Source organism: Sorex araneus, chromosome X (genome assembly GCF_027595985.1).
Source record: "Sorex araneus isolate mSorAra2 chromosome X, mSorAra2.pri, whole genome shotgun sequence".
Classification (NCBI taxonomy): domain Eukaryota; kingdom Metazoa; phylum Chordata; class Mammalia; order Eulipotyphla; family Soricidae; genus Sorex; species Sorex araneus.
The window spans coordinates 138,977,696-138,989,330 of NC_073313.1; the positions used below are offsets into that span (position 1 = coordinate 138,977,696).

Here is an 11,635-nt window from a genome sequence, read left to right on the forward strand (position 1 = left end):
ACGCCGCCTCAGCACTATTGGGTATTAAGGTATCTTCGTTTCCTCAAGACCATCCTCACCCCAGATAACACCAACAATGATCCATTTTTGAGGACCCTGTCTACTTGTGTGTGACCATATGCGAAGGATTCTCGACCTCCGGGCAGGGGTGAGGGGGAGAGAGACATAAAGAAATTTTGTCAAAGAAACCCAGTAAGGGTTTTCAACAGCAAATCAAACCCATGCTGTATTCAATATGTATTTAAGAGGAATTGGTCTCAAAGAGAGCAGTAGAACGGGAGAGAAAAGAATGAAAAAAGAAAAGAAGGACAGAGGAAAAAAGAATGGAAGAAGGCAGGGGGAGAGGTGGTGCCAACGGGGAGAGCATCGTCAAACACTGCCTGGACCCTCTCCCCATACACTTGCTAAATGTATTGAAATGAAACTGCATTGTATTAAAGAACAAATGTTTAAAATCACATTTAGACAGGTAAGTCTACTTGTTTCCCCTTCTGATTATACCCAGAGCTTCCCTAAGTTCATGCTCTAGATGCTAGGGGGAAGAACAGGGACGGGGATGTCAAAAATAGTGGGGGCGATGGGGGAGTCTGAGAAGGGGAAGCAAAAGACGTGATTTGTCTTGCGGGAAGAAGTGTCCAGATAGTGAATGGTACAGGGAGTCTGGTGGAAGCAGGCGGCTGGTTAGAAGGCTATGACAGAAAGCCTTTACAGACATGACAGTGGTTTCCCGTGGAAGTGCAGAGGATCCAGGGTGGTTTGGGAGGCGCAGGTGATAGGAACTGCTGAAGGATGAGAGTGGCCAGAGGAATCCAAGGGAAAGGGCAAGAAAGGCAACATGGGCCATTCTCCATTTTTATTCCACTGGAGTTTCAATCAGTCATGGGTGGTGTGTTTGTCTAGGAGCATATGCCTACCGGGAGGACACAGGGAAGGAGAGGAAAGGGTCCCAAGTGAAAGATGCTCAGAAGCACTGTTCTGGTTGTGTTTCATTCTGTCATTTCTAGATGACATGCCAATGAAACATCCAGGTAGAGATCACAACTCACATCCCTACTCCTGAGCTCTGCCCTACAGAAAGGGAACAATAGATGATCCCCTTCTTCTTTATTTGTTGGGGGGCACACCTGGCCGTGCTGTGAACTCAGGAATTATTCCTGGCAGTGCTCGGAGGACCATGTGGGATGCTGGGGAGGAACCCAGATTGGCTCTGCGCAAGGCCAGTGCCCTCCCACTGGAAGATCAATGGGCTTGATGGTCTTTCTCCTTCTTTGCAACCTACTGTTCTGATTACTCTCGGCGCACTACACGTGTGTTTTTTTCATGATTTAATAGTGATGTACCAAATGACACTAGGGCGCGTTGTGTCCTGGTTTGCCCCATGTGAACCCTTCGTGGTAAGCATACTCCTAGTTGTGTATGCCCAACATCCTGGGGGTCTTCCCCCTCTCCTTATTTTCCAATCTTTCTTAATCTCTCCCTTCACATTTCCAATGCAAAGGACCAATGTGCTGAATTTGTTGTATTATTTCAAGACTAGTTAAGTAATTTTGTTCTTCTCTGTTAAGTCACAGCGGTGCATCCAAACCCCTTCCCACTCTTCCCAAACACAAGACACGGATTTCCTTTTTAGTTGGTCCAAATCCTGTAATGATTTTTATTATGTGGGCACGGGGCAATGTTATGAGACGTGATGGAAATAACTTTTCTATACCCCCCAAACATTTGTTCTTTTTATTCTTCCTCAAGCATCCTTCCTCCAGTTTTGAAAGTGAAGGAGAACCTGATGAGAAGAGCTTTTCTTTACAGAGATCCCTGTTTTCGTTGTTCTGTTTCCCTTTCCTCCATGGAGTTGACCTGTGCCTCTCTCCATTGCAACTGCTTCGCCTCCCTGCCTTCTTTGTATTCCACTCCTTCCTCAGATTTTCTGCTGCTCTCTCTGAAACCCTCTTGTTTCTCCCTCCTGATGGGCAGAAGGAGGTCTGTCATAAGAAAGGGAAGAAAGGTGCAGGCTCCCAACCGTCTGCCAAGTTCTTGGTTTCCAAACCTATCTTAGAAAAGATTCTGACTGAGGCTTTGGGACAACCTGTATGTTGGGCAGCATATTTTGATATCAACAAAGTATAAGGTGTACAGCATATTTTGATATGGACAAACACTGCAATCTGGTCCCCACGAAACTTCTATTTGTGGTCCAGACTGTACAGCTGACCCCCTTGACACACTTTAGCCACCACCCCTCCTCTCCCTGTTTCCCCTACAGTGTTTTCTTTTCACTGCTTAATGTCAAATGTCCAGGCACTTGTTTGGGTTCAGGTTTGCTGCTTATTTGCTTTGTCTAATACTCTTCCACAGAGGAGGGGTCTTTGTCTTTCTCTGTCTGCCATGTTTTAATGACTGTACTGTCCTGCATGTCCACTCGTCCATCCAAGCTTTCGCAGATGTTAAGAATTCAAATCTTGTGTAGCAGATTTTTATAGTATTCTCTTTTCTAGTATTCTTCTTTTTTTACGACAAGAGCTCCCTGGCCCCCCCCTCCTCCTCCTCCTCCTCCTCCTCCTCCTCCTCCTCCTCCTCCTCCTCCTCCTCCTCCTCCTCCTCCTCCTCCTCCTCCTCCTCCTCCTCTACCCCCTCTTACTTTTTCTTATTTCTTGTTACCATGGAGGAGCAGGGTGCACCTAATCCCTGACCCATTTCTAGGCTGCGTGTGTTGAAGCGGGGAGGGCAGAAGGAGATGGGGGACTGGAAAGATCTGCACATTGTTGTCATTATGATTTTTTTACCACAGAGACTCCCCTTCCTCCTCCTCCTCTCCCTCCTCCTTATTGCTCTGTAGGGACAGGGGGCACTTAGTCCCTAACTCATTTGCAGGCTGCACTTCTTGAGGTTGGGAGGGCAGAAGGAATTGGGGGTCATGGAGAAGACCCGCATCATCATAAATTATGATTCTGATCATTTTACCCCAGAGGCACTTCTGAGTCGTCACCCTCCTCCTTGAGGTTGCCATGGAGGGACAGGGTACACTTGATCCCCGACCCACTTCCAGGATGTGCCTGCTGGGGGTCGCGGAGGAAGGAGTTAGGGGAAATGGAGAAGATCTGCATGCTCTTAGTTCTCCAACATTGGGAGCAGGGGCAGGATTCCTCACCCCAACCCCCCAGGGCAAGCTGGAAACCAGTCTCTTTCCCCTGCTTCCCAGAGGTCCTGTAGCCCCCAGGACATCTCCATAACCAGCAACATGTCACCGTGGGGGAACGAGCACGTGTGGGAGTCCCTCGTTCTTCTTTTGCAGGTATTGCAGGGGAGGGAAAGAGCAGAAGCAGGGAGGGACCCTAGAGAGATGGAACAGCAGGTGTCTGGGGAGTTTGGTCCAGTGGCCCCCTTCCCTAGAAGAGGAGTTATTTGAGAGAGAGCGAGAGAGAGCGAGAGAGAGATGAGATAGAGATAGAGACAAAGAGAGAGACAGAGACAGAGTCACGGAGAGAGAGTCAGAGGCAGAGAGACAGAGACAGAGACAGAGAGAGACAGAGACACAGAGAGAGACAGAGACAGAGACACAGTGAGAGACAGAGACAGAGACAGAGAGATACAGAGGCAGAAAGACAGAGAGAGATAGAGGCAGAGAGACAGAGACAGAGACAGAGGGAGACAGAGGCAGAAAGACAGAGACAGAGAGAGACAGAGGCAGAGAGACAGAGACAGAGACAGAGGGAGACAGAGACAGAGAGAGACAGACACAGTGAGAGACAGAGGCAGAGAGACAGAGACAGAGAGAGACAGAGACAGAAAGAGACAGAGAGAGACAGAGACACAGAGAGAGACAGAGACAGAGACACAGAGAGAGACAGAGACAGAGAGAGACAGAGACACAGGAGAGGGCGCCAAGCCGCGCAGAGCCAGGAGCATCCCTGAAGGTGGGAGCACCATCTCTTCTTGGCGCGGGTCCGACAAGTGTAGCTGTCACGTGAAGGCAGCCACCCGCCGGGGCAAAGTTGCGGGTGGCATCACCGAGGTGTCTGCGGGGGGGCGGGGGCAGCAAGGCAAACGCAAGCGCACGCGGCCCGGGCAGGTGGCCGAGCCCCGTGCCGAGTCCGCCCGCGGTGGTTGTCCAGGTGACCGCGAGGCCGCGGCGCAGTGGCCGCCCCGCCGCCAGCCGGGCCCGGCGCCCGCGTCCCCACCCCTCCCCCCGCCCGCGGCCCCGCAGCCCCGCGGCAGCCACAGGGGGAACCAAAGAGACAGAAGCTTCCCGGCCGCCCGGACGCCAGACGCCAACACCCCCGCGCCCCCCGCCACCGCGCCCCGCACCCCGTCCGCGCCCGAGCGGCGGCAGCAGCGGGTGCAGCGTCGCGCCCTCCCGGGGACCGTCCCTGCGCGCGGCCCGCGCCCTCCCCACCTGCCCGCCCGCCGCCCGCGCCTCCCGCGCCCGCGCCCGCGCCCGCGCCCCGCGCCCCGCGCCCCGCGCCCGGCTCCGGGGAGGGAGGTCGCGGCAGCGGCCCGGCGGCGGCGGCGACCGTGGCCACGACAGCGGCGACCCTGGCGGCGGCCGAGGTGGCGGCGGCGGCGGCGGCGGCGGCGGAGGCGGCGGCGGCGACCGTGGCCGAGGCGGTGGCGGAGGCCTCGGTGGCCGAGCCGGAGGCCGAGGTGGAGGCTGCGGGGGAGGCCGCGGCCTCGGCAGAGGAGGCGGCGGCGGAGGCCGGCCCGGGGGAGGCGGCGGCCACCCTGGCGGGGCCGGCGGCGGGGGGCGGCGCGCCGGACACTGCGGCGGCCCCCTCGGGGGAGGCGGGCGCGGCGGCGGCGGCCCGCGGGGGCCCCGAGGGGAGCCCCGACTTCCCCATGGCCTCCCTGTACGTGGGCGACCTGCACCCCGACGTGACCGAGGCGATGCTGTACGAGAAGTTCAGCCCCGCCGGGCCCATCCTGTCCATCCGCATCTGCAGGGACAAGGTCACCCGCCGCTCGCTGGGCTACGCGTACGTCAACTACCAGCAGCCGCTGGACGCCCAGCGCGCCCTGGAGACCCTCAACTTCGATGTCATCAAGGGCCGGCCGGTGCGCATCATGTGGTCCCAGCGGGACCCGTCGCTCCGCAAGAGCGGCGTGGGCAACGTCTTCATCAAGAACCTGGGCAAGACCATCGACAACAAGGCGCTCTACAACATCTTCTCGGCCTTCGGCAACATCCTCTCCTGCAAGGTGGCCTGCGACGAGAAGGGGCCCAAGGGCTACGGGTTCGTGCACTTCCAGCGGCAGGAGTCCGCGGAGCGGGCCATCGATGCCATGAACGGCATGTTCCTCAACTACCGCAAGATCTTCGTGGGCAGGTTCAAGTCGCACAAAGAGCGAGAGGCCGAGAGGGGCGCCTGGGCCAGGCAGTCCACCCGCGCGGCCGTCAAGGAGTTCGAGGAAGACACCGATGAGGAGGCGGCCCTGCGATGAGGGCGTCCCGGAGGGTCAGCCCGCCGAGCCGCACCTTGGCTCCCACCCGGTTTACAAGCCCTCCCCGCCCCGCCCCGTCCCTTCAAACCCACCAGCAGTGTATTGTATGGGGAGTGCATCTCTCTGTCTCTGTCGCTTCCTCTGTCTGTCTCTGCCCCTCCCCCTTCCTGGCCACTGCCTCGACCTTCTCCTTCCCCACTCCCCTTCTCTCCCTCTCCTCCCTCCCCCACCGCCTTCTGCTCCATCTTTGCCCTTTTCACCCTTTACCCCCCCACCCCGTCCCGCTCCCCGCTCCCCCCCCCACCCACTACCACACGTGCACCAAGGGCGTCTGGGAGAATCTTGCTGATCTGTGCCACTTCAGAACTTAAAATCTGCCTCCTCTCCCTGTGGCTTGCTTTAAGGAGCACTTTCTTGCTCTTCTTGTTCACTGACAAGTGCTCCAGTGTCGTGGGAGCAACCTCAGAGAGGTGAAGGAAGTCAGATAAAGGGAAAGCAGGAGAGGCCTTGCTCCCAATGACCCTACTACCCAGAGACAACCACCTTTACCTTGGGGGTGTGCTGTGTTTCCTGGGTCTCTTCTCCTGCTCCCTCACTCCCTCCCTTCCTTGCCCCCCCACTCTACCTCCCTCCCCCTTAACATGCTGTTGTAGAGTGGTTTGTGTCTGTGGCATTTCTTAGCCTGCTTTTTCATAAACTAAAACCAAACAGAAACCGACCCGTTGAACTTCTCTCCTTGTTATTTCGACAGGCTTCAAAAACGTCATCTCCAGTGCCTGCAGAGTGTAGCTATGGACCTCTAGAACATTTCTGTGATCATTCCCACGTTGCTGGACGTTCAGGTGGTGCCTAGTTCTTTGCCTCTCTTCAGACCCAACACTCCATACTCAATCCTCTTTGTCAAGCCAAATCTTTGCTAGCGTCCTGGGTGGTCTTTCCCAATTGTGGACGACACAGGGTCCACGTATGGACACTTCAAGACTTGTCCTGAGTATTGCCAATGATCCTCATCTTAACGCATTGTACCGATTTGCTTTCATGCCGGCCAGTGTAGCTAGTAAAAAGGGTATGCCCTGTTCCCCTATATGTTCTCCTGGTCACTGTACTTGATGTGCCTCTGTGGGGGCTTGCGCATTTGTGTGAGTGTGTGTGTGTGTGAGTGTGTGTGTGTGAGTGTGTTTGTGTGAGTATGTGTGTGTGTCTTGGGCCAGCTTGAAGGGATGAAAATATTTTTTCTGTCCTTGTTTGTTTTGTTGGATGTAAATACTGTTTATCACCTCCTTCCCCTGTGATCTCTTCCTAGCTTCTCCTTGGCCACTGTCAGAAAAATAATTCAGCTTCATTGCAGAAAAATAACACAAAGCAGACAAGTGAATACAAAAGTATTACTGTTGATAAATTGGTTCTATTGATCTCTATATTCCTTTATCATTTTTTCATACACAAAATATTAATGTCATTAATAATTTTAATTATCACCCCTACATTCCCTAAACATTTATATCTCTACTTTGCACAGGAGTTTGTGTGAAGTATCTGTGACACTTAATGTACAATCATTTTAGTATTTCCTTTCTTTACACATGGATGTATAATATGGTAGATATAGATGTATAGATAGATAATTCTTGTATTTCATTTCCTGTCATTAAATACTCTTACAAAAATTTTATGTCTGTTTATTGTTGCAATAGATGGGATAAATAGAGGAATAAATATATGTATACATCTATATCTGCATTTTGTTATGTATATATATAGAGAGTAATTTGTTTATTACATCCTCAATGTTCTCTTTTTTCGTATTTTCTTTTTTGTGTATTTCTTATTCAATCCCATTCTGCTAATAATATTATATTCCACAAACCTTGTTCACTTTAACATTTTTCTTGAGGAAACTTGCTAAAAGAACCATTGAAGGTTCGAATAATCTGCATTATTCGATATTTGTTCTTTTAGTTTTTAAGTGAATGGCTATCTCTAAATGTAGTTCCTCTTCAAGTACACAAATATTTTGATCTGACCAAAAAATCTAGAGTAATTTTCTGCAATTAATATTTTAATAATTTCTATAAGTTTCCACTATGTTTTGATGGAAACTGTCTGAATTTTTGTTAGTTTTGTGTAAATTATATACTATCAATATAGATATCCTTTTAACTAATAAAGAAATCTAAATCACTTTAATTCTAGATGACAAAATTTGAAACACATGAAACATGTTCAGGAGTAAATATGCCTTCAAAATATAATATGTGTTGTTTCATCGTGAGATACATTACTGTGATTAGTTACCCAAATCTTTACAATTTATTAAGTATTATCAAATTTTGTTTCCTTTATTTTCCACTTTATGGGTTACAATTTCTAAATCTCAGTTCTTTTATGTATGTTTAATTCTTTACTGTAATACGATAAGGTCTATGGCAAGCACTTTGTAACTGAATATTTTCCTGACATATGAAGCTGTTTAAATGCCTTATATACCTTGCCAATCTGTTGCCAGATGCTTCTTCCATAAAGCTTATACTCATCAGCAGTGTAGGAGAGTGTTTTTATCCCTGGTCATGTTCTCAAGTTAGTATTTTTAAGCTGTGAGAAATTGAATATACATGTTTAGTTTTTCTTTCATTTCATTTTCAAATGAAATGAGGACAAATATATTAAATACACACAATTTCTTTCATAGAGATTATTTTATGTTTTGTGATCACTGCCTATTTTTTGTAAATTTTTTAACAAACATAGGATCACACTGAATGTATGTAAAATTTCTTTGTCACTATAATGTAAAATTATCTAAAATATTTTGATTTTTCAGTGTTCTCCCACAACTCATTTGTTATTGGATAGGTAAATCTGAATTGTTTTAAAAGTGTTTCATTACTTTCGACTTTAAAGTATTTTCTAAATTTTTCCCATTAAACGCAAGTCTGTCTTAAATAATTTTGCTGCTGTTTTATTATACTTACGTACATATATAGAAATTAAATTGAAAATGGGATGTTTATATACCAATTTATATTTTCATCAATATTTGGGAAGAACATCCACTTTCCTGCATAAGTTCTTCACTGATAGTATAAAATGATTTCTGCCTATCAAAATCTGTAAAAATACCTCATTCTAAATTAAATTTTAAAAGCTTATTTGAATAAAAATTAAAGCTTATTTAGTTTTACTTGTTATTCAAAGAATATAAACTTATTTAAAAGCAACACAGAGCAATGATAGGCAAAATAAAGAAAAGACATTGCTACTATAAAAATTTGTATGTATACATACATAAGGTATAAAATATTTCACTGTATAATATACAATGTAATGCATATATTTATAAAATATTAAATCTATACTTTGTGTACTTACATCTTCACAATTTTTATTAAATAATTCAAAATGTCTATATTTTTATGTTTATAAATCATTTCAAATGTTTTAGCATATATTGTATATGCAAATTCATTCACTTTAAAAATTCTTTATTATTAAATTTGCTTCATTCCAAAATCTTTAATTTTAGACCACTGTGTAGACTATCCTTTTACCTAAATTTGCAATCACACCCATAATTGTTTCTACAATAGACACTTAAAAGAAAAAGAAAAGGGGCTGGAGGGACAGCAAAGCGGGGAGGGCATTTGCCTTGCACGTGGCCAACCCGGGTTCGAATCCCAGCATCCCATATGGTCCCCTGAGCACCGCCAGGAGTAATTCCTGAGTGCAGAGCCATGATTAACTCCTGTGCATCCTGTGCATTGGTGTGACAAAAAAATTGAAAAAAAAAAAGAAGAAAAAGCAAAAAAAAAATAGTTTCCAGATTTTATACTCTGGGTCAAATTTTCACTTGTAAAGCAGTGTCAATTTATGTTTTTATTCTTTTATTTTCCATCTAAATGTGTACCCAAGTGGTTTGAAGAGTGTTCTAAACTGGGTGTTAGAATTTATGATAAACTTTGCAATATTTTTAGGGATAAAATAGTGGGCTGGATCAATAACAGAGCGGGTAGGGCGTTTGTCTTGCACGCGGCTGACCCGGGTTTGATTCTTAACATCCCATATGGTCTCCTGAGCACCGCCAGGGGTAATTCCTGAGTGCAGAGCTAGGAGTAACCTCTGTGCACTGCCGGGTGTGACCCAAATGGCAAAAAAATTTAAAAATTAAAATAGAATCCACATTTTTCTTTTCTTTTTTTAATTAATTAATTATTTTTTTTTCTTTTTGGATCACACCCGGCAATGCACAGGGGTTACTCCTGGCTCTGCACTCAGGAATTACCCCTGGAGGTGCTCAGAGGACCATATGGGATGCTGGGAATCAAACCCAGGTCGGCCTCGTGCAAGGCAAATGCCCTACCCACTGTGCTATTGCTCCAGCCCCCACATTTTTCTTTTCTTTTCTATTTCCATTGTTGTTTTGATGATCAGGGATCACACCTGCTTGGGTTCTGGGCTCATATATGTAGTTGTGGTGCTGGCTGGGGGTCATACATCAGATTGTGGTGTTGAAGAACTCACTGAATTTGTACGATTGAGTTGTAGTTTTTGAGGGTTGCACTACTTTAATTGTGGTGTTTACACATACTCTGGTTGTGTGATCCTGTAAGTTGCTGTTGCATTCGTTCATGTGCTCACTGGAGTTTATATTCCTGATCTTGGTGCTTGTACATCTTTTAACCATTGTGCTCATTAAGGGTAGTATACCCTGTGCTTATAGACACTGAACTGCAGTGGACCAGAAACAATACATTATGTTGTGATACAAACTGAAACATTATAGTTGCAAGATTTTGAAGCTCATAGGCAACAATGGAGATTTAACTCATGATCTCGAGCTTTCAAGGTCGGTGGGTTTTGCCCCTGACTCATCCCTTAGTCTTAAATTTATATTCTTCAGCTTTGCTTTAAATAGTATTTTCCACTTTATTTCCATTTCATAGACACTAAAAAAGCTATCACATAGTGAATAAATGGTACTTATTTATAATGCTACCACTGGCAAAAACACTTGTAAAATTAAATTATATAATACTCACACTTTCATAGATTCATGCATATATATTCATAAATTTTGATCCAATGCCTTTTTAACTGTAATGCCTCACAAGCATATATTTCTATCAATTAATTAATAATAGATGATCATGGAAGTAATTGCCTAGTATGTTATGGTACCCATAGGCAATTATTTTTGTAAACCAGCTAACTATTAGGTTTTTGTTTCATATTAAAATCAAATATTTGGAAAACACTTTTTTGCAGTCAATCTTCACACATTCAGTAGTATATATTTTTATACATTTAATAGCAGTGCAATTACAAAATAAATCACACTATAAATATAGATCATTTCTGTATTAACCCCCAAACTATGATTTATAATTCTGTTTCAAAGGGTGCTTCTCTACCTATTTTTAAAATATTTGAAATTATTTGAGTCAGAATATAATAACTTTATTTTATGCTTAATTCGTGTCAAGAATTGTTCTGAGGGCCACTCATGTAATGACTCATTTAGTCCTCTTAGCAGTCCCTATATGACATATCATGTTTTCCCCTCATTCTATAGGAAAAAAGAACCTAGCATATAGCTAGTAATTGACATAGGACTAATTTATTTATTTTTCCTGAATGTTATATTTTATTTTATTTCATTATTGCTGAGGAAGATGTACGCATTTGGTGTAAAAACTCATTGCCCATTCAGAGAGGATTTTAAATCCAACTAGTACAGTATTAAGTATTATGTTATAATAACAAGTATTATGTTATAATAATAGCATCACTGTTTGTCACTGTTATCCCGTTGCTCATCGATTTGCTCGAGCGGGCACAAGTAATGTCTCCAATGTGAGACTTGTTGTTACTGTTTTTTGCATATTGAATATGCCACAGGCTCTGTCATGCAGCCGAGATACTCTGGGTAGCTTGCCGGGCTCTCTGAGAGGGGCGGAGGAATGGAACCCGGGCCAGCTGTGTGCAAGGCAAATACCCATTAAAAGAAAGAATTTTGAGAAAAGCACCGCGGCTGGGGATGGAGTATAGGTGCAGGGTACAGGCCTCATGTGCTTCCAAACCACCCAAAACCCTGCAGGCTGGAGCTGGGAAATAGTTGAGCAGGGTGACGGTCTTGTATGCAGCCGACTGGGTTTCAATCTCCGGCACCATGTACAGTCCCCTGAGCACCGACAGGAGTGATTCC

At 46.0% G+C, this 11,635-nt stretch overlaps 1 protein-coding gene across 2 annotated transcripts; it reads left to right on the top strand.

Moving 5' to 3' along the window:
- The first annotated feature begins 4,511 nt into the window (after window positions 1–4,511).
- Window positions 4,512–8,379, top strand: PABPC1L2B (poly(A) binding protein cytoplasmic 1 like 2B). 2 transcript variants are annotated; one of them, XM_055121553.1, is made up of 2 exons: window positions 4,712–5,447; window positions 6,185–8,379. In XM_055121553.1, the coding sequence occupies exon 1, from the start codon at window positions 4,831–4,833 to the stop codon at window positions 5,431–5,433; it is 603 nt and encodes a 200-aa protein (XP_054977528.1). In that variant the 5' UTR covers window positions 4,712–4,830; the 3' UTR covers window positions 5,434–5,447; window positions 6,185–8,379. The 2 variants fall into 2 exon arrangements, with proteins under 2 accessions (XP_054977529.1, XP_054977528.1); XM_055121554.1 differs by lacking the exon at window positions 6,185–8,379 and having other exon boundaries at window positions 4,512–6,174.
- The last annotated feature ends 3,256 nt before the right edge of the window (window positions 8,380–11,635 follow it).

Coding starts and splice junctions, on each gene's coding strand:
- PABPC1L2B (XM_055121554.1), top strand. CDS start 4,831: ATGGCCTCCCTGTACGTGGGCGACCTGCACCCCGACGTGACCGAGGCG.